At 39.4% G+C, this 18,882-nt stretch overlaps 3 protein-coding genes and 1 non-coding gene across 4 annotated transcripts; 3 read left to right on the top strand and 1 right to left on the bottom strand.

Annotated features, from left to right (window-relative positions):
• The first annotated feature begins 409 nt into the window (after nt 1–409).
• On the top strand, nt 410–7,186 carry LOC137718780 (phospholipase D delta-like). Its single transcript, XM_068458314.2, has 11 exons — nt 410–497; nt 1,785–3,075; nt 3,168–3,284; nt 3,396–3,587; nt 4,041–4,310; nt 4,411–4,479; nt 4,728–4,875; nt 5,001–5,149; nt 5,990–6,154; nt 6,296–6,496; nt 6,659–7,186. Exons 2-11 carry the CDS (start codon nt 2,143–2,145, stop codon nt 6,950–6,952), a joined length of 2,538 nt encoding a protein of 845 aa, XP_068314415.2. The 5' UTR covers nt 410–497; nt 1,785–2,142; the 3' UTR covers nt 6,953–7,186.
• A 423-nt stretch (nt 7,187–7,609) lies between these two features.
• TRNAR-UCG (transfer RNA arginine (anticodon UCG)) lies at nt 7,610–7,683 on the top strand. Its single transcript has one exon. It is a non-coding gene; the product is annotated as a tRNA-Arg (tRNA).
• A 14-nt stretch (nt 7,684–7,697) lies between these two features.
• LOC137717797 (cleavage and polyadenylation specificity factor subunit 3-I) lies at nt 7,698–11,672 on the top strand. The gene is made up of 6 exons (XM_068457285.2): nt 7,698–7,820; nt 8,032–8,216; nt 8,372–8,469; nt 9,117–9,162; nt 9,246–9,395; nt 9,851–11,672. Exons 2-6 carry the CDS (start codon nt 8,055–8,057, stop codon nt 11,483–11,485), a joined length of 2,091 nt encoding a protein of 696 aa, XP_068313386.2. The 5' UTR covers nt 7,698–7,820; nt 8,032–8,054; the 3' UTR covers nt 11,486–11,672.
• Nucleotides 11,673–12,191: 519 nt separating this feature from the next.
• Nucleotides 12,192–18,760, bottom strand: LOC137717962 (conserved oligomeric Golgi complex subunit 1). Its single transcript, XM_068457484.2, has 6 exons — nt 16,395–18,760; nt 15,493–15,687; nt 14,651–14,931; nt 14,001–14,180; nt 13,573–13,747; nt 12,192–13,147 (listed from the first exon to the last, which is right to left on the bottom strand). Exons 1-6 carry the CDS (start codon nt 18,501–18,503, stop codon nt 12,977–12,979), a joined length of 3,111 nt encoding a protein of 1,036 aa, XP_068313585.1. The 5' UTR covers nt 18,504–18,760; the 3' UTR covers nt 12,192–12,976.
• Between the last annotated feature and the right edge of the window lie 122 nt (nt 18,761–18,882).

Here is an 18,882-nt window from a genome sequence, read left to right as displayed (position 1 = left end):
AGAAAATCATTTGCACGCATCTATTATTATTTTTTTTTGAACAAATGATATTATGATGCACTAAAGGGGGAGAGGTGGACTTAACCTCACAATGAACTAGCAATAATGTGGTTCGAATTTACCTTTAGCGAGAAACTAACCTATAAAACTTTTCAGTTTCATGTAAAGATGAATACCTGTAGACCGCTAAATGGCTTGTAAGAATTATTTTTTAAACTAGATGGAGCAATTTTTCAATTTTTAATTTGACTCTCTATTTTCAGTTTGAATTGGTGAGACCGTTTTGTAGGGGAAAGAGGCAGCCAAAGGAGCTCTGCCTTCCGCTTCCATTTATTTCCCGCCAATATCGCTTCATTCAAGCTCTCTCTCTCTTTCTCTCTCTCTCCCCCCCTCCCTCTCTCTCTCCTCTCTCGGGTGGTGATGGTGCTGTTTGGCCAGCTCGCTTCTGTTTCTCCCCGTAAAAGAAAGCAGAAAGAAATAATTCCGTTCCTCATCAGGTGGAGATTAAACTTGGCTTTTCATCTTGCTTTCAATTTTTAATCCAATAATAATCGAATTTGAGCTTATAATAAATATATTTTATGCGTTTCTTTCTTCTGCTTTTCTGTTGTTTCTGGTATCTGTAAATGTTTATGAATTATCTGATGAACTTGTCATCTTTTGATGGCTTATGTTTCTCTGAATGTTCAAATGATGAATTTTTTTTTTCTTTACAAGGTTCAAATGGTGATATATATACATGTATTTATTCTTTTCTCTTTGGTGATTGATATATATATATATATATATATATATATATATATATATATGAATGAATTTGTCATCTTTTAATGTTTGGCATGCTTCACATTGGATATATATAAATTTTATTAGTAAAGGAAACTTTAATACACAAAATATAGAATTAAAAATTTCAAGAATTTGTCAAGAAGAACAAAAGAAAAAGAAAACAATTTTAAAACTTTATTTCTTAATAATCGAATCGTGCAAATAACTGGGCAGCAATCATGCCATTAAAACTGTAAACTTGAACCTAATTATACAACAACAACAACCAAGTCTTATCCCAGTATGTTTCGAGTCTCTTTCCAAGTCTTCCTAGACCTTCCTCTACCCTTTTACCCGGAGTCGCCGTCTCATAATCGCATTGTCTAACCGAATCATCAGTAGGTCCTCGATTCGCGTGTCCAAACCTAGAATAACATGAATTTTGCTTATGCTGGCGTCCCGTTTAAAGAACGATATAGTAGGACTTTTCGGATGCAGCTATGTGTTTTAGGCCTGAGTTTAGACCAAATACTCAATGATTTAATACCAAAATTATCCGAACCTGACCTGACAAATTGTTCAGTTAGTATGCCTCTTGTGTTGACATTGAAAGTCTTTCGTTTTAGTACAATTTATGTTATTTAGTCACAAACTTGCTCCCTGAAGTATTGAGTATGCTACTAAATGAGAACTTTGAATTGTTTTCAAAGAAACAAGAAAACCGTGGTTCTGATTTTTGGCGCAATCAGAAAGCAAAAGTATATTTCTTGCATCTACAATATTTGAAAGTTCAGTTTGTTTAATAATTTACTGGGAAGCTTGATTTTTGAATATTGAGATGGTTCACTTGCTTCTGGTCATTGATCGAGATCGTTAAGGTAACATCTATGTGCTTGTCTGTAATGCATTTTACTCTTTTGTAGTTTTCAAACCGTTCGTATGTGTATGAAACATGCATCTATGCTGAGGAAATGTTTTGTCTGATCTAACATAGTTCTCATTTCCGATATTATCAGGGGACATTCTTAAATCATGCTCCAAAATTGCCTAATTGCTTGATTGTCAAACAGATACGCGGACGAGGAAATCTTGCTTTAAATTTCCTAGATGCTTGATTATGCTGAAGATTTGTGCTTGTGTATGAGTTTACTGCAGTTCTTGCGTTTTCATTCCAGATGTGTCATACTTAAGTCACTAACCGATTCTTTTAGACTCCCGGGAGGAGGAGTTCTCTATTATAAGTTGTTATTCTTACAATTATCTCAGATTTTGATTGATGATATAATGGGATACAGTTAGCAGTTGTGAGATAACTTTATAGTTGCTAGATAGGAAACTACAAAATCATTTCCTTTCTCACGTTCACCTGTCAAAATGGGTAACGACGGCAGTGAGGATGGGAGTCCTAAAGAACATATTATCTTGCATGGTGAACTGGATTTGTGGATTATAGAAGCTAAAGCTCTTCCAAATATGGATTTACCTTCAGAAAGAATGAGACGGTGTTTCACCATGTTTGGGACTTGCTCTACTCCCTTCGGTAATAGGCCAACTAAAACAGCTTCGGGAAAGCAGGCAATGATTACAAGTGATCCTTATGTGTCTGTTTGCCTAGCCGGAGCAACTGTTGCTCAAACCAGAATAATTTCAAACTGCGAGAATCCTTCGTGGGAAGAACATTTTTGCGTACCTGTTGCTCACCCTGTTGCGAAGGTGGAGTTTCATGTCAAAGATAACGATGTTCTTGGAGCAGAACTTATTGGAGTAGTGGAGATATCTGTTGATAAAATCATTTCGGGAAAGCCAATTAATGATTGGTTTCCGATTATTGGCAATCATGGGAACTGTTTAAAACCTTTTCCTGAACTGCATGTTTCTATTCAGTTTAAGCCAGTTGAAGGTAACCCGTTGTATAAGAATGGTGTTGGCGCTGGGCCCGACTATAAAGGAGTTCCTAATACATATTTTCCCCTTCGCAAAGGAGGGAGTGTCACTTTATATCAAGATGCTCATGTACCTAACAATATGCTGCCTGAAATTGTACTGGACGGAGGGAAAATTTTTCAGCAAGGGAAGTGCTGGGAAGACATATGTCATGCCATCTTGGAAGCTCAGCACCTTATATATATTATAGGCTGGTCAGTGTACCACCGTGTTAAGCTTGTAAGGGAGCCAACAAAGCCGCTACCTTCTGGAGGAGAGCTGGCGCTTGGGGAGTTGTTGAAGTACAAGTCACAAGAAGGGATTCGCGTTGTTATGCTGATCTGGGATGATAAAACTTCACATGACAAATTATTTTTGAAAACGGTAATTCCATGAGACCTGAAAGTTACAAATATTACAAATATTACATGTTATTACTATTAGAATGCATTTTATTGATGATCGTTTCAATGCAGGAAGGTGTCATGCAGACCCATGACGAGGAAACCAAAAGGTTTTTCAAACATTCCAGTGTTCATTGTGTTCTTTCTCCTCGTTATGCGAGCAATAAGCTTAGTATTTTCAAGCAACAGGTATGGAACATCTGCATTTTAGAGCTAAACCCATGTTGTTACTGGAATGATACATATCCTATAGCGTCGTGTAATTTCAGTTGCTCATTTAAATGGATTCCTCTAGTCCAGGTTGTGGGAACCCTTTTTACGCATCATCAGAAATGTGTGCTTCTTGACACAGCTTCTGGGAATAATCGGAAAATAACCGCTTTCATTGGTGGCCTGGATATGTGTGACGGAAGATATGACACTCCGGAGCACAGGCTCTTTAAAGATGTCGGCTCAGTCTTTCAAAATGATAATCATAATCCTACATTCCCTGTAAGTAGCGATAGCACCTCTATACAACCATCTACTTTCTTGAGATCAATGTATGATATGATATGTACTGAAGCAGTTTTCTTTATTCTTTTCTCTCCTTTTCAACTCTGTTACGACACGGAGAAATCTGTGCATTTTTTGCTCAATAGTGAGCAATACGTGCATTTTGCCCAACATTGGCCTGCCCCGTTTAAGCTTGAGTTTTGCTATCAGATTATTCTTTATAGTATACTTTTCGCTTCTTTTTTTTGTTTTGTTTATATTTATGAAGTTACAACCAAGGTTTAATGTATTAATATATTAATCAAATCTTTTTGCTACCAGTGATGTTTGGTTCAATCTGCATCTCTTTACTTTTCGACGTCTTAAGTGGTCTCCTTTTGTTGAAAGTTCAAACAATAAATAAGTATAAATATACGGTTTTGACAGTTCTATTTGTTGTAACAAGTACAGCCTAACGATCATGGCCCGAGGGAACCATGGCATGATTTACACTGTAAAATTGAAGGTCCTGCTGCATATGATATATTGACAAATTTTGAACAAAGATGGAGAAAGGCAAAGAAGCGCGACTTCAAGATAAAAAAGGTCACTAATAGGCATGATGATGCCTTGATAAGGCTTGACCGCGTTTCATGGATAGTCTCTCCAACTTCTAATCGTGATGGTGAACAAAATGTACGTGTTAGCAGTGAAGAAGATCGTGAGAACTGGCATGTTCAGGTAGGGAAGGAAAAGTTTCAATGATAACAGCTTAATACTGCAACTCATTTCAATGAAACTTTTACACAGATGGTGGTCAGTTTTGACTCTTCTTTGATAGGTATTCAGGTCCATTGACTCAGGATCTGTAAAGGGATTTCCAAAGGGTGTCCAGGATGCTGAAGCGCAGGTTAGAACTAGGTTTATGTAATTCGTTTATAATCCTCACAGAGTTTTTCTTACATATTTATTTACTTTACCGAAAATTATTGTGTTAACCATCTACTTAATTAATTAGTAGCTTCCAACAGGTTTTTGTCCATTGATCATAAACTGAGAGGTCAACTTATGTGTTTGAACATGCGTTAGTAGTTCCATTCATCTGATTGATCAAAATCACAAATAAAACTCTTTTAATCTGACTTTCACTTCTTGCAGAATCTTATTTGTGGAAAGAATTTGAAAATAGATAAGAGCATCCATGTTGCATATATTAAAGCTATACGATCAGCTCAACGCTTTATATACATAGAGAATCAGTACTTTGTTGGATCTTCATTCTACTGGCCGTCGTACAAAAATGCAGGTAAGTTACAGCTTAGTTTCTGGTGTTGCCAGGGTTACACTTTCGTCAACTAACATGTTAGCAAATGCCCTTTGGCTCTCAATTTTGCTCTCTCTTTTTCATACTTTGCAATATCACCACCACAGGTGCAGATAACTTGATCCCGATGGAACTGGCCCTAAAAGTTGCCAGCAAAATCAAAGCAAATGAGCGTTTCTCGGTGTATATAGTAGTACCTATGTGGCCAGAGGGTGTCCCAACTGCCTCTGCTACTCAGGAAATTTTATACTGGCAGGTTAGACCATTCTGTCTTCTGTTACGCTACAAGGAACTCTTTATTCTCTTGACCTTTTTAAAATGTGCAAAAAGGGAATTTCTCAACCATACTTTCTTGTGTGTGGATAAATTGGGATGTAATGAATGCGAGAACTCGGTTGTTATTTCGCCTTTCCTTTGTGAGTGATCTTTGTCTGATCAGTTTGTGTATGACTCCGGAGTCCTGCCTATAAGAAAGCCAAGAACTAAATTCATAATTTTTCTGTGTTACAACTTTTGTGAAATTCTGCACTTTTGTAACGTAAGATTTACTGCGAAGAAGAAACTTTGTCTGCATTGACTGATATAGTAACTTTTGTTAGCTTGATAGACGTTGCTAGCATTTTCCATAACAACTTAAGATTTTGAGCTCTAGTAGTTGTCTAACTTGGTACCACAGCTTTGGTTGCAATGAGTTCGAAACCTCCAATGCCCACCGGTGGGACTGCACCTATATATATCGTTATCTGCATTCATTTGTCCATTTCCTAACAAAGTAAGCTTTTAGGGTTTAACTGTTGTCTACAATTATAACCTTCCCAATTCCCCGAAACAAGCATGAAAGTTTGATACTACTCGGGCCTGGACTTTTTGAATGCTTGCAAAGAATGAATTTAGAACTTTCAAAACTGCATTTAAAAAGTTGATAAACATTATTGTAGGCTTCCCAGCTTGTCGAGTTCTTGAGTTAATAAAGCCAACGAAAGCTTGCTTACTTAGTGTGTAAAGATTACAGCTTCGGAAGTTACACCGGAGGGAGAACTGTGATTTCTTATTTCCATTTTCTTGAGCTTAATTTGAAGTTTCCTGGTCACCACAGGCACAGACAATGGGTATGATGTACCAGGTTGTTACAAGTGCCCTTCAAGATGCAGGCCTTTTCGATCAGTATCATCCACAGGATTATTTGAACTTTTACTGCCTCGGTAACCGTGAAGCTCCATCTTCATCCCAACCTCATCAGCCAACCGATAATCGTGGACTGGTATACTTGTGTTTTCATTCTGGTAAACTAGCTAGTAGTCAATTTACCATTGCACAATACGAAATACGTTTGACAGACTCTGATGGATCTCACATCAAACAATTTGCTATGTCCTTAACCTTTTTTCTCTCTTGTTAACAGTTGTTAGCGCAAAAGTTCCGGCGGTTTATGATTTATGTTCATGCCAAAGGGATGATAGTTGATGATGAGTATGTAATCATGGGATCTGCAAACATTAACCAAAGATCAATGGACGGTTCAAGGGACACAGAAATTGCTATGGGTGCTTACCAACCACACCATACATGGGCTGCAGAAAAGAATCTTCATCCACACGGCCAGGTCCGAAACCCTTCCATTACATCAAATTCTTTCATACTTGTTGCAATCTAAAAGGACGAACACAATGTAACAAAACACCGTATATGTAATCGGAAAAGCAACATAGTCTCCAAATCTTTTCGGTGTCTGCTTATGTTACTCGATGTCTTTGGACGGATGCAGGTATATGGTTATCGGATGTCACTGTGGGCTGAGCACCTGGGTGGAGTTGAGGATACTTATCAAGATCCCGAGAGCCTTGAATGCGTGAAGCGTGTTAACGACATCGCGAAGCTTAACTGGAAAGCATTTGTGTCTGAAGAGCATAGGGAGATGAAGGGACACTTGATGACATACCCAGTTCAGATTGGGAGAGATGGACAAGTGAGTTCGTTGCCTGGATACGAATCGTTTCCTGATGTTGGTGGTAAAATAATGGGAGCACCCACCAGTCTTCCGGATGCCCTAACAACATAACCAGTTGAAATTGTAAACTTGGGAGTCAAGGCACCAACATATGATGTACAGTGTGGATGTAGTCTTTAAATCTAAAACTTTAATTGTGATGTTGTACAGTGTCATCAGAACATGTCTTTATGATGTCATGAATTATATTCAGCAGTTCGAGTTGGTCAATTGCTGATTAGAATATTATTGTATGGTACTGGAACATGTGATATAGTATAATTAATTTGCTTATGATTTATTACATATATAATCACCATTTGCATTACTATTAAGTTCTGATGATTCTCTTAGCGGAAATTGATGAAAAAAATAAACAAAAAAGGCTTCTAACTCATATGTTTAGCAAGGCCAACTATTTTCATCGGAAAATTCTTCCATGTTATGAGCACTAGATGGGCATTGAAGTCGAACCCAATTTGATCTTGTAACACATTTTATTAAAGCATCCAAAGAACAATGATTTACACATCCTTTTTACGTCTCAAACACCTCCTTTTATTTTTTGTCATATTGATCTTTTTCAGTTTATTCCATCCAATGGCAGGAAATTGAGAGGAGTGTGTAAAAGGTAAAAAGAGGTGGAGATAGCATCACAGCACCACTTGTAAGGGTAGCTTGTTGAAAATTTGAATATAACATCCTATTTTCAGCAGTTTTCTTTCATATGACCGCATAGCGCAGTGGATTAGCGCGTCTGACTTCGGATCAGAAGGTCGTGGGTTCGACTCCCACTGTGGTCGTTTCCTTCTTTTTTTTTTTAAATATTTTTTTTTCCATTTATTTTACACTCCCTCCCTTTCTCTCTCTGCCTCTCTCTAGGGTTTTAGGCACTTGTAGCCCTCTCTGTCTCTTCCTTCTTCTTTATCTGAAATCTTAGGTAAGAACTCGAACATTTTGTCTTCTGGGTATTATTTATTATCTGATGTTCTTTGCTTTTCCTCTTCAATTCAGCTATGATTTCAATTTGTTTATTGAATTTTACATGGGGTAAATTCGAATTAGGGTCTGAAAAAAAATGGGTAATCAATGTGACTTTTGGTTGGAAATTTAAAGTCTTTTGATTCATTTATGTATCATTTTGATTGCAGAGCTTCACACATTCTGGGTAAGAATGGCTTCAATGGGACAACCCCCGCCGCCGCCGCCTCTTAAGCGGCGGGAGGCTCCTGCAGCATCAAGAGAAGATGATAAAATGATCATTACTCCACTCGGTGCTGGCAATGAAGTCGGCCGCTCTTGCGTGCACATGACCTTCAAAGGGAAAACTGTCATGGTATGCTTCCATTCACACAAGTGCATTGTTGTTTCTTTGAGTGTTGAATCTGGATTTAATCTTGTTCACTCTCCTGACTTTGTTTGTTTGTTTGTTTTTTTTTTTCCTTGTTTCTTGCACTTGTGGCTGTGTGGCTGCCTTCGTATGAATGATAGTTTGATTGTGGAATTCACCCTGCTTATTCGGGCATGGCTGCCTTGCCATACTTTGATGAGATTGATCCTTCCACAATTGATGTCCTCCTCGTAACCCAGTATGTATTTATCGTTGTTTAGAGTGTTTTTTGTTTTATCAATTGATTGATAGTCAATTGACATACAAAGTTTGGAGCTTTTGTTGAAAGCTGTTTCTAAATTATATCAGACATGGCACATTGGGTTGAGAAATTTCATAATTTGTTATGTGTTTACTCTGGTTGAAACTTGAGTGCAATGTACTTTACCTCCCTTTCGTTATGTATTTCTTGTTTAGAGTTAGGAGCAATAAATTCTAATAGGAGAGCTGCTTACATGGGATCAAATTTTTCTCTGACTAAAAAATGGTTTTTAACATATAAAGTATTAAACATTTTTTGGGGAATATTTCGTGCTTATTTCCTTGATTTTCTTATCAGTTGAAAAGATTGTATCTAATGTTGGAAAAGTAGCTCAAATACCAAATTTACAGCCCTAATTCCTCAATACCACTTTTTTGCAATAAAGAGTTTCCACACCAAAATGATCTAGGACAAACCATAGATAGAACAAACCAAGATCTCAGAAAAAAGTTTTATCAAGTTGATTTAATGTGCAAAACTGTCCTAATCTTCTGGTTAAAACCTATTAGTTTGTACAGTAAAAGTTATTACTTGCGATTGTTCATTCAATTATACTAATATTACATCATACTTTTTGTTTGCAGCTTTCACTTGGATCATGCTGCATCCCTACCTTACTTTCTTGAGAAGGTTTTCACTTTTTGAATGATTTGTACAATAATTTGTATGTATTATGCTCTCCACGGGACTAATATCTCTGTAACTTTTGATAGACCACATTCAAAGGCCGAGTTTTTATGACTTATGCTACAAAGGCTATCTACAAGTTGCTTTTGACGGATTATATAAAAGTGAGCAAAGTTTCAGTTGAAGATATGTTGTTTGATGAGCAAGACATAAATTCCTCGATGGATAAAATTGAGGTTTGTTGTTCTCCCATGACTTATGTTTTCATCCCCAACTGTTTTGTCTCCAACATAACCAACCTATCACAGATTTATATTAAATTTAAGTTATGTTGTTCTTGATGATGCAGGTTTGAACTTTGAACCAACCAAACTTGTCCATCACTACTAGAACTATTAGTTTGTGTCTCATAGGGGTTTTATGTTTAGATGCATTTCAGTCGGCATTTTTTTACTTAATTAATATTGCAGGTGGGGACAGGGCTGTTGGTGATATTAGTACTTTGAGTTGATTAATATTTGTGGTCACTGATGAACTCTCAGTCCTCACCGTTTTTACGTCATTATCCATTTATCCTATTCAGCATACTTAACATGAATACTGTTATTGGATCCTTAATCGTTTAAACTCAACAAGACATGAATGATATTCTCACGATGATATTAATATTAACAATGCATGATAATTGCAGGTTATTGATTTCCATCAGACAGTAGAGGTTGAGGGCATTCGATTTTGGTGCTACACTGCCGGTCATGTCCTTGGTGCTGCCATGTTTATGGTTGATATAGCTGGTGTTAGAGTTCTTTATACTGGAGATTATTCACGTGAAGAAGACCGGCATCTCCGTGCTGCTGAGACCCCAGAGTTCTCCCCTGATGTATGCATTATTGAATCCACTTATGGTGTCCAGCACCATCAACCTCGGCACATCCGTGAGAAGCGGTTCACTGATGTTATCCACACAACCGTCGCTCAAGGGGGTCGTGTCTTGATTCCTGTATTTGCACTTGGTCGTGCCCAAGAACTTCTCCTGATCCTTGATGAGTATTGGTCAAACCATCCTGAGCTCCACAATATTCCTATTTATTATGCTTCCCCACTTGCTAAAAGATGTTTGTCTGTATACGAGACATACACCCTTTCTATGAACGATAGGATCCGCAATGCGAAGTCAAATCCTTTCATTTTCAAGCACATATCACCACTAAAGAGCATTGAGAATCTCAAAGATGTAGGTCCATCGGTGGTGATGGCAAGCCCTGGTGGTCTTCAGAGTGGACTGTCAAGGCAGCTCTTCGATAAATGGTGCACTGATAAGAAAAATTCATGTGTTATTCCAGGTTATGTGGTAGAAGGGACTCTAGCCAAAACCATCATCAATGAACCAAAAGAGGTAACTAGTATGACTGGACTCTCGGTACCTCTCAACATGCAGGTGCATTACATTTCATTCTCTGCCCACGCAGACTCTGTTCAGACTAGTGCATTTTTGGAGGAGCTGAGGCCTCCTAACATAATCCTAGTTCATGGAGAAGCTAATGAGATGGGAAGGCTAAAACAGAAGCTCGTGACCCAGTTTGCTGATCAGAACACCAAAATCCTGACCCCAAAGAATTGTCAGTCTGTTGAAATGTATTTTAACTCCCAGAAAATGGCAAAAGCTATTGGAAGGCTTGCTGAGAAGACCCCTGAAGTTGGTGAAAGTGTCAGCGGTTTACTGGTGAAAAAAGGCTTCAGTTATCAAATAATGGCTTCTGATGATCTTCATGTCTTCTCACAGCTGTCCACAGCAAATGTCACTCAACGGATTACTATTCCATATGCTAGTGGCTTCACTGTGATAAAGCATCGGCTTAAGCAAATATACGAGAGTGTAGAGTCTTCAGTGGATGAGGAATCTGGAGTGCCAACACTGCGAGTGCATGATCGGGTGACTTTGAAGCAGGATACAGATAAACACATATCACTGCATTGGGCGTCGGATCCTATAAGTGACATGGTGTCAGACTCGGTTGTTGCTCTTATTCTGAATATCAATCGAGAAGTCCCCAAGGTAGTTGTTGAATCAGAGGATATAAAAACTGAGGAAGAGAATGTGAAGAAGGCGGAAAAGGTTATCCATGCACTTCTTGTTTCACTCTTTGGCGACGTGAAGCCTGGAGAAAACGGGAAACTAGTGATTAGTGTTGATGGGAATGTGGCGCAGCTTGATAAACAGAGCGGGGATGTAGAGAGTGAAAACGAAGGTCTCAAGGAAAGAGTAAAAACAGCATTTCGTAGAATCCAAAGTGCGGTGAAGCCAATCCCTCTCCGTGCAACTTAGCTGCTGCAGGCTGCAGCACTTGGATCTATCTGTTTCTGCGTTTTGAATTAACTTCTGAATCTTGTAAGCTATAGAGATGAACACCGAATACAGTTAACAGTAGTTTCTAAGCTTGTTTATTTGGACAAACTAAACTAGCAACTGTTAAATGCATGCAACTGACTTTTGTCAATTTTGCTCGGACTAATTTTCTCGAGTTCATCTTTTCGTTTCAAATGCTTTCGTTAATCATTCGTGTCTCTCGGAGAAGTTGCGGTTTTCTGTCGATCAATTTCTGAAGCATGGAATGGATGTTGTCTGTTTCAGACCGAGAAATTAGTTGTATCTAATGCTTTTGTGCAGATGCTTTGCTTGATTTAGACGAGAAATTGTCACAGGCTCCAGTTTCTTGTATTGACATGCGCATTTCATTTTCTACCACCAATCAATACAAACAATTTCTCTTAGATGTTTACAAAATTAACACTTTAAAAATGTCGGACGCATAGGCTTAAATTAACCGAACAAAACTGATTAACAATGATTTGGTTTGGTTTTAATACTGGTATTGGTTATATCTGGACCAAACCGTTTTATGCTAGTTGGTTCGATTATATTTTTCGTGTCAAACCGAATCAATTATATTTTGTCCTTGGTTGAAGTTTGAATGTAATAACGCACCGTATATCCCCAAGTTTTTGGCAAAAACAAAAGAGCTACGTAACAATCAGAAAATCATAAATTCATTTATGTAAGGCTCCTATGTAATACATGTTAAGAGTATTTATACACACAAAATTACATAACAGAGTTCCAGTTTGGTAGAGAATGATTGAATTTTAACACGAACAATATCGTGCATCCTCGTCGTCCAAGTCGACATGATACCCGAGTCGTTCTCATCTCCAATTCCTTCAGTATTGCGTTAACTTCCATAGATAAATTGAGCTGAAGCCTTAGACAGTAGACGGGCATTGAAGAAACAAATGGACCATACTTTCAGCTACCTCTCCTCCTTACATAAGGATGACTCACCCATACGCGGGAGATATGCTTACGTTAAGCCTCCTCTTAAGTCTTTCGGAACACTAACAGCCAACTTTAAAAGCCAAACCCCAAACTACGAACAATGTTGAAGACAAGCGGAAACACAAATTTCACCCAAAGGGGAAATCTAAACACACAAAAGAATCGAAGTTTATAACAATAGATGCCAACAAAAAACTATGGCGGCTAAAAAACGAATCAAATTTAGAAAAGAATAAAGCTCCCAAAGCTTCAAACTAGGGTTACTCAACCTCTCATATCTTAACTTTCCTAATCTCCCACCCGATACTCATCCCAAAATTTAGGGTTTCATAATTGCATACCTCTTCTATCAGGTTTCAAATTAAGTACTGCAATCTCCGAGCCATTATCTCATGCTTGGTGAGACTCCGTTGTTTCTCTTCATAGCCATAGATTACTTATATGTGCCCAAATGAAGATGAGACTGAAGGATTCTGAAGGCAATCAAGAGTACGATCTGGAAGCTGTGAACGATGATAGAAGACCTGCAGCCTGGGAAGGTAGAATGTCACCAATTGACGACATGGCGGCCGCTGATCTATCCTTAAATATGCCCACTTGCCCATCTGTTAGCATCGATCCTAGTTTTAAGCTCTCTCCGAATTTACTTCCAGCCTGCCAATCATAGCGAATATCATTTTCACAACCTGGATATCTCAATATCCCAACCAAATGGAACAGTTTATCTGTATTAATCTCCTATACACAGAAACCTAGCAAAGATAAATCATGCGGTAATATCAGAAAAACAAGAGGTATGCCGTGTGCAATCCATGCTTGCTTACAGACCTGACACGCTCTTTTATCTCATTACTATCCAGAAAATTTACTTGTTATAGTCAAACGTAATAGTGTGAACTGAAAATGTCTTGCATTACATGTTTTAACTATGTGTCCCCAAAACATGAGAACCAGAAATATTCACATTTCAAACAACAAATGCATCGCTATTCCAACATGAAACAGAAGTTTTCAGAATGCAACTATGGAAATAGGAAAAAACTTGTAACAAGAAAATCTAAAGAGATAGACAGCCTTGCCTGCATTAAAGAATTAAAGATTGGCACTGCAGAAAAACTCGCGTTATCGTCCAAATCTAGCTTACTGGAAAGCTCTCCATTTGTATAAGCCTTCCAGGGACTTCTTGAAGAAATGTCGTCCGAAGAGGTTGGAATGGATGCCTTAGCTGTCCCTCTTGAAGACAATGCTGGAGCACTGGAACACCAAGATAAAGTCAAAGCTTAGAACCCATGATTGAGGAAGATACCCATTGGCAATGAATATTTTTGGACATAGTAAAAACTGGGAAATGCTAATAGAAACAGTCGTATGTACCAAATCAGCCAGTGCAACCCAATTTATTCAGTTCAGTAAACGAATGATATATGAGTAGACTCAAGAGTAACACGCGTTGTGCACACCATATAATGTGGCAACTAACAAAGTAGAAATTTCAAGAAACACTAACCTGATTGGAAGGTATTTGAAGCGAGGAACTGAAGAGCATCTCATGATATTGGACTCCGAATTAGTAGGAAGTTTTTGAACAGTATCTGTGTACATGCGATTAAGTTGAACAAAGAATCCAAAGAGGACAGCATGGCGTTGGTAGGACTGCTTCTCATTTTCCCAAAGATATGGCTCATACCTTAAAATGAGATAATGTGATAAAATACACAAAGTCAAAATGCCTAAATAGTTATACAAAATGATTAATAATATAAGAATTCAAAACATAGTGCCACTATAAGCACGAATTCTATGCTATAATAAAAACTCACTAGAGCTGTGGTTCCACTATAGATGATTCACTAGTTGAATTATGTTCCATAGAATACATTGTCCTAATTTCCCATGCTTTTCTATTTATGATCCAAATCCTCAGTTTCCCTTGTGATCATAACGTCATGACTAGCTACGCAAGAGAACAACTTCTAACTCCTGAATATTCATTTCTCTATGAAGAGTGAAGACAACCACCAGAGATAACCCTTTAAGTGAAACAATATGGGAGAAAGATGCATGAAATGAGACACCAGTCTCATGTCCACACTTTTGGAAGTTCAATATATTTGTTTAGATTTCTAACTTTTTATTCACGAGAATAAATTAACTTACGTAAGCCAGTCTATGGGATCCAATCTTTGCGAAAGACGATTTATCAACCCATCAAAACGCTCTCTAATGGCAGATTTCACGTGGCTTTGGTCCTGCTTCCGTCTGAAAGGACTTTTTGTCTTTAGGTATACAGATGACTCCTCACTCGGATTAGAATCACCCCCAGAAAGGACATCGACAACAAATCTCAAATCTAACAGAACTTGCAAAACTCCTTTCTCTGACACTTGAGATCCACCAGCCTCTACTGTAGAAAGGAAGTCCCCATAAATACCAATGACCTACATTAAAGTATTGCTATCAATATTACAGAAACAAGGAAAAATAATTGAGAGTATATATCAAAACAATAATCTGAAGAAACAACTGGGAAATTTTCCTTTTTTTTTAATGAACACACAAAACACACATTTTCTGTGAATGGCAGAAGTAAACGTAAACTACTTCATGAGGTAATAAAGTTCAATGCAACAAGTGACAAGATGTAAATTTTATTAAAACTGATACACAAGGGCACAAAAATACAAATGCATGAGTTGATAAAAACCAAAATCAATACTAAACATCCCTGAGGTTGCAAGATAAGAAGATAATCTTCAGGCTAAGCAATAGTAAAATCACAAACAGGTATACAGAAAACTGTAATAGAAACAAAAATCATGTATGATGGCCGGCCAATGACCTGTTGGTCTAGTAGCATGTAAGCCCATTCAAGCTTGAGAAACATGGATGGATTGGATTTGGAATTTAGTGTAGTCATGCATATATACTCATTGGACAAATGAACAAGACATTGATGAATACAGAAAATACTAAGTCAGATATCAAGCTAAGCTACATACCTTTTCCAGCAGTCTTAATGCAAACTTTTGCAGAATTGTTTTGTCAAGAACATGACCTCCAATTCGATGAACTTCTTCACATATACGAAATAGAAATGAGACTATATAGAGAGAAGGCATGCATGGGAGCCATATTCTCATGTCTGACTGGTTATCATCAGACTGCTCTTGCTTAACAACAGTCTCTTCCCAACCCTGCCCAAACAATAAAAAATAAGAATAGGTAATTTGTATTCAGTCAACACCGTACTCAGCAGACCACAAACACCGTAGCGTAACAGAAAATCCACCCAGTCTTAAAAATAGCATAAGCACCAAATATCTTCAAAAGCAGATGGATGAACACCAAGTGCTCTTCAAGAATACTAATAAAATGTGCACTTACACTTACACATACTTATATGTTCAGCAGAGCCATGGCTTTGATTTAAAACCAAGTTTGAATCATACTACATAATTTACTTCTTCAGGACTGTTCATTTAAACAACAACATTCATCCTACGTTGTAACTACTACATACAAAATTTTTGTGGCGAATGTTTCTTTACCGTTCTAGACATGTTATATCAAAAAGTTATATCTTGCATTAGGTCTATTTTGCAATTATCTCCAATTATAGCTACTTACGGGCTAACTGTCATATTATAATAATCAAGAGAAGCTTGTAGTATCAAGATTAGGTTGTTTAGACTCAAACGCTTAAACCTATTTAGTTTCACTTATTTCTCAGCAGGAAACAGATGAAATGAAGGATCATTTACACTTCCTTGTTGGCATTCAACAACTTGTTGATTACTAATCACGTAAGATTGCAGTTCATTTCACTTATACTGATTAAAATGTAAAAACAGCGTATAAAGAAAAAAATAACGGAGAGCAAAGTGTGTTGAATGCGCCTTACCCTCAGAGGTGTTGATGATGACAAAGCATAATCTTTTTGAAGATCACAGGAAAGAATAACTGAAAGCTCATCGCACAACCACGACATCCACAAACCATGCGCTCGGATGCGGAGATCTTTCATAGTTGAATTAAGCTCTTCAAGTTTAGGGCTTGCACTTTGGCTGGCTCCAAGCAATGCAGCAGTAGCAGATGAAGTGTGCCTTTTAGAACCCGAGGGGCTATCAAGCACTGGAGAATCCGTGGGAGCTCTAGATTGTCTTGACATGGCTGGGAACTTATCGAAAACTACAGAACCTGTTACATTTACCCAAGACCTTGGAGGGCCAAGAATGATGGGGATGTGTTTGGAGTGGCTCTGCAATGCAAACAGGAGTCTCCCAATGAAAAGTGCCCTGTCAACGGTTATTGGCCCTTGCGTGTCTTTGCCAATTTCCAAATTATCAAGCTCACTAGTCAGTTGCACCAATATATTGGATATGGTCAGGCAACACTTATCTTGTAGATACGGTGCCAGATCCTTTAACCTAAGAGCTGCCTTTGGCGATTCTAAGAAACACAGCATGTCATCAAGAACATCCTTACAGCTACTATCCACGGCATCCCGAATTCCACTCACTTGAGGACCAAAATAGAAATTGAGACAATTCTCTTCACAAGGCAAAGCACTAGTAGTACCTTTCTTAGCATTATTCGATTTGGTTTCTACAAACCAAACTCCACCACCAGCACCAAGGAAATCAATGGGTTCGCCATCCTTAATGTTCACCGCCTTCATGAGATCCTCGAACCTGTATGCCACAATCACCTTCATCCTGGCGACAAACGCAGGTTCGAAGATACTGTCCCAGAGATCTGAATCGTCTCCGAGAACAAGTTCACTCATTCTACTCCATGGCAGGTCAATGTTAGACCCGAAAACGTTCTTGAGCCACTCCAAGCTCCCTTCTAATACCTCTTTGCTGTTCATCGTCTCCCTAATCAATTTCTCAGCCGTGGCGAGCTCATGGCCACTGCCAATTGCATCGATGAGGAACCGCCCGTTGATCCTATCCACCATCTGGCCTCCGCAGTCGTTAAGCCAAGAGCAACAAGCCTTGGCAATGTAATTCTTGTCCAGCATTCCCATGGCGGACTCGAGCTTCTCCCGAAATGAATTCCAAAGCTTGACCTCCTCATCTGGATTGGGAATTCCACCGAACAGTTGGGATGCAGGAGGGCAACCCAACACCACCTTGTAGAACAACGGCATGTCGTTCAACACGCGCAAGAAGAGCTCCCCAACCTGCCCCACAGTCACCTGAATCACCCTCAGAGCCTCGCACAGCACTGAAACGACGTCGGAGCACTGAGCATCGGGACGACAAGCGTTGAGTATCCCGGAAACCCACGACTTGCGACTGTCGAGGAAGAGGGAGAGGACGTGCTCGGGCCGGAGGTCGTCGATCAAAGCGACGGCGGCCAAGGCGTCGGCGTAGGAGGAGATGGGCAATCGGAGCTCTCGATCGAAGAGGCGGTCGCGGGCGCGCTGAGAGATCTGGGACTTGAAGCTGTCGACGATCTGCCACTGGTGCTGAAGGAGAGGGAAGTTGGAGAGGAAGCGCACCTGACCGGGGAGGGCGAGGATGGAGTGCACGTGGCTGGCGCGGACGTAGCGCGCGGCGGACTCGAGAAACATGGACTCGTCGAGGCAGCCCCAGATGTTCTCGGGAGTGTCAACGAGGTACTTGACTCGGCAGGCAATGCCGTAGATGCGGTGGCGGGTCGGGTCGTGGCGGGAGGGATCGGGAGGGTCGGCGGAGGAGGCGGAGGAGAGGGAATTGATGGATGCGTGGACGGAGGAGAGGTTTTGGGAGATGGAGTGGGAGGAGCGCTTCATGAGAACGATGGAATCGGCTGAGTCGATGAGATCCCGGTAGCGGGTGCCGACGAGTTGACGGAGCTCCTCCTTCTTGGACTGGATCTGGGTGCGGGTGGTGGACTCGACGGTGCGGATCTCGGAAATGGGTTTGGAGCGGAAGAGGGACTCGGCATCTCGAGAAGCGGCGGCTGCAGTGGCGAAGGAACTGGTGGCGGCGCCGCTGAGGGCATCGCCGGAATTAACTCTCATTGCTTTTGGCGGTTGTGGATTGCCAACTGAAAGTGTGGGGACGGGTTGCGTTTGTAACTGTAATTTTTTTTTCTCCGCTTCTGGTTTTTGAGTTTTAGAGACTCGCGCTAGAGAACACGGCTCACTCTTCTCTCTCCGATGATCGGATCCTTAAATTATAATTCGATAAGGATCCGACTGATTGATCCAGATCCGATGATTGGAATAGCATCCAAATCTGTTGATCCGAATAACATTCAAATCCGTTAATTTATAATTTGATTCGAATTCCACCCGTTTACCACTACTAGTAGCTGTTGGTGACACTGGACCACTATCGGTATTCTCTTGCATTATTTAAATTTGAACCGTTCATGTGAAATCAAACGGTGTATGTACA

This window comes from Pyrus communis, chromosome 8, assembly GCF_041283825.1.
Source record: "Pyrus communis isolate YQ-2024b chromosome 8, ASM4128382v1, whole genome shotgun sequence".
Taxonomy (NCBI): Eukaryota; Viridiplantae; Streptophyta; class Magnoliopsida; order Rosales; family Rosaceae; genus Pyrus; species Pyrus communis.
Note: the sequence above shows the minus strand (reverse complement) of the source record. Positions and strands in the feature narration are given on the sequence as shown.

Bases quoted from the DNA above. Each gene is read 5' to 3' on its own strand.
- LOC137718780 (XM_068458314.2), top strand. From the start codon at position 2,143: ATGGGTAACGACGGCAGTGAGGATGGGAGTCCTAAAGAACATATTATC. The intron at 4,480-4,727 runs GTTAGAACTAGG...CACTTCTTGCAG, and splicing joins TCCAGGATGCTGAAGCGCAG to AATCTTATTTGTGGAAAGAA. The intron at 5,150-5,989 runs GTTAGACCATTC...TGGTCACCACAG, and splicing joins AGGAAATTTTATACTGGCAG to GCACAGACAATGGGTATGAT.
- LOC137717797 (XM_068457285.2), top strand. From the start codon at position 8,055: ATGGCTTCAATGGGACAACCCCCGCCGCCGCCGCCTCTTAAGCGGCGG. The intron at 9,163-9,245 runs GTTTTCACTTTT...AACTTTTGATAG, and splicing joins TACCTTACTTTCTTGAGAAG to ACCACATTCAAAGGCCGAGT. The intron at 9,396-9,850 runs GTTTGTTGTTCT...TGATAATTGCAG, and splicing joins CCTCGATGGATAAAATTGAG to GTTATTGATTTCCATCAGAC.
- LOC137717962 (XM_068457484.2), bottom strand. From the start codon at position 18,503: ATGAGAGTTAATTCCGGCGATGCCCTCAGCGGCGCCGCCACCAGTTCC. The intron at 14,932-15,492 runs GTATGTAGCTTA...ACTTTAATGTAG, and splicing joins CATTAAGACTGCTGGAAAAG to GTCATTGGTATTTATGGGGA. The intron at 14,181-14,650 runs GTAAGTTAATTT...TCTCATTTTAAG, and splicing joins GATCCCATAGACTGGCTTAC to GTATGAGCCATATCTTTGGG.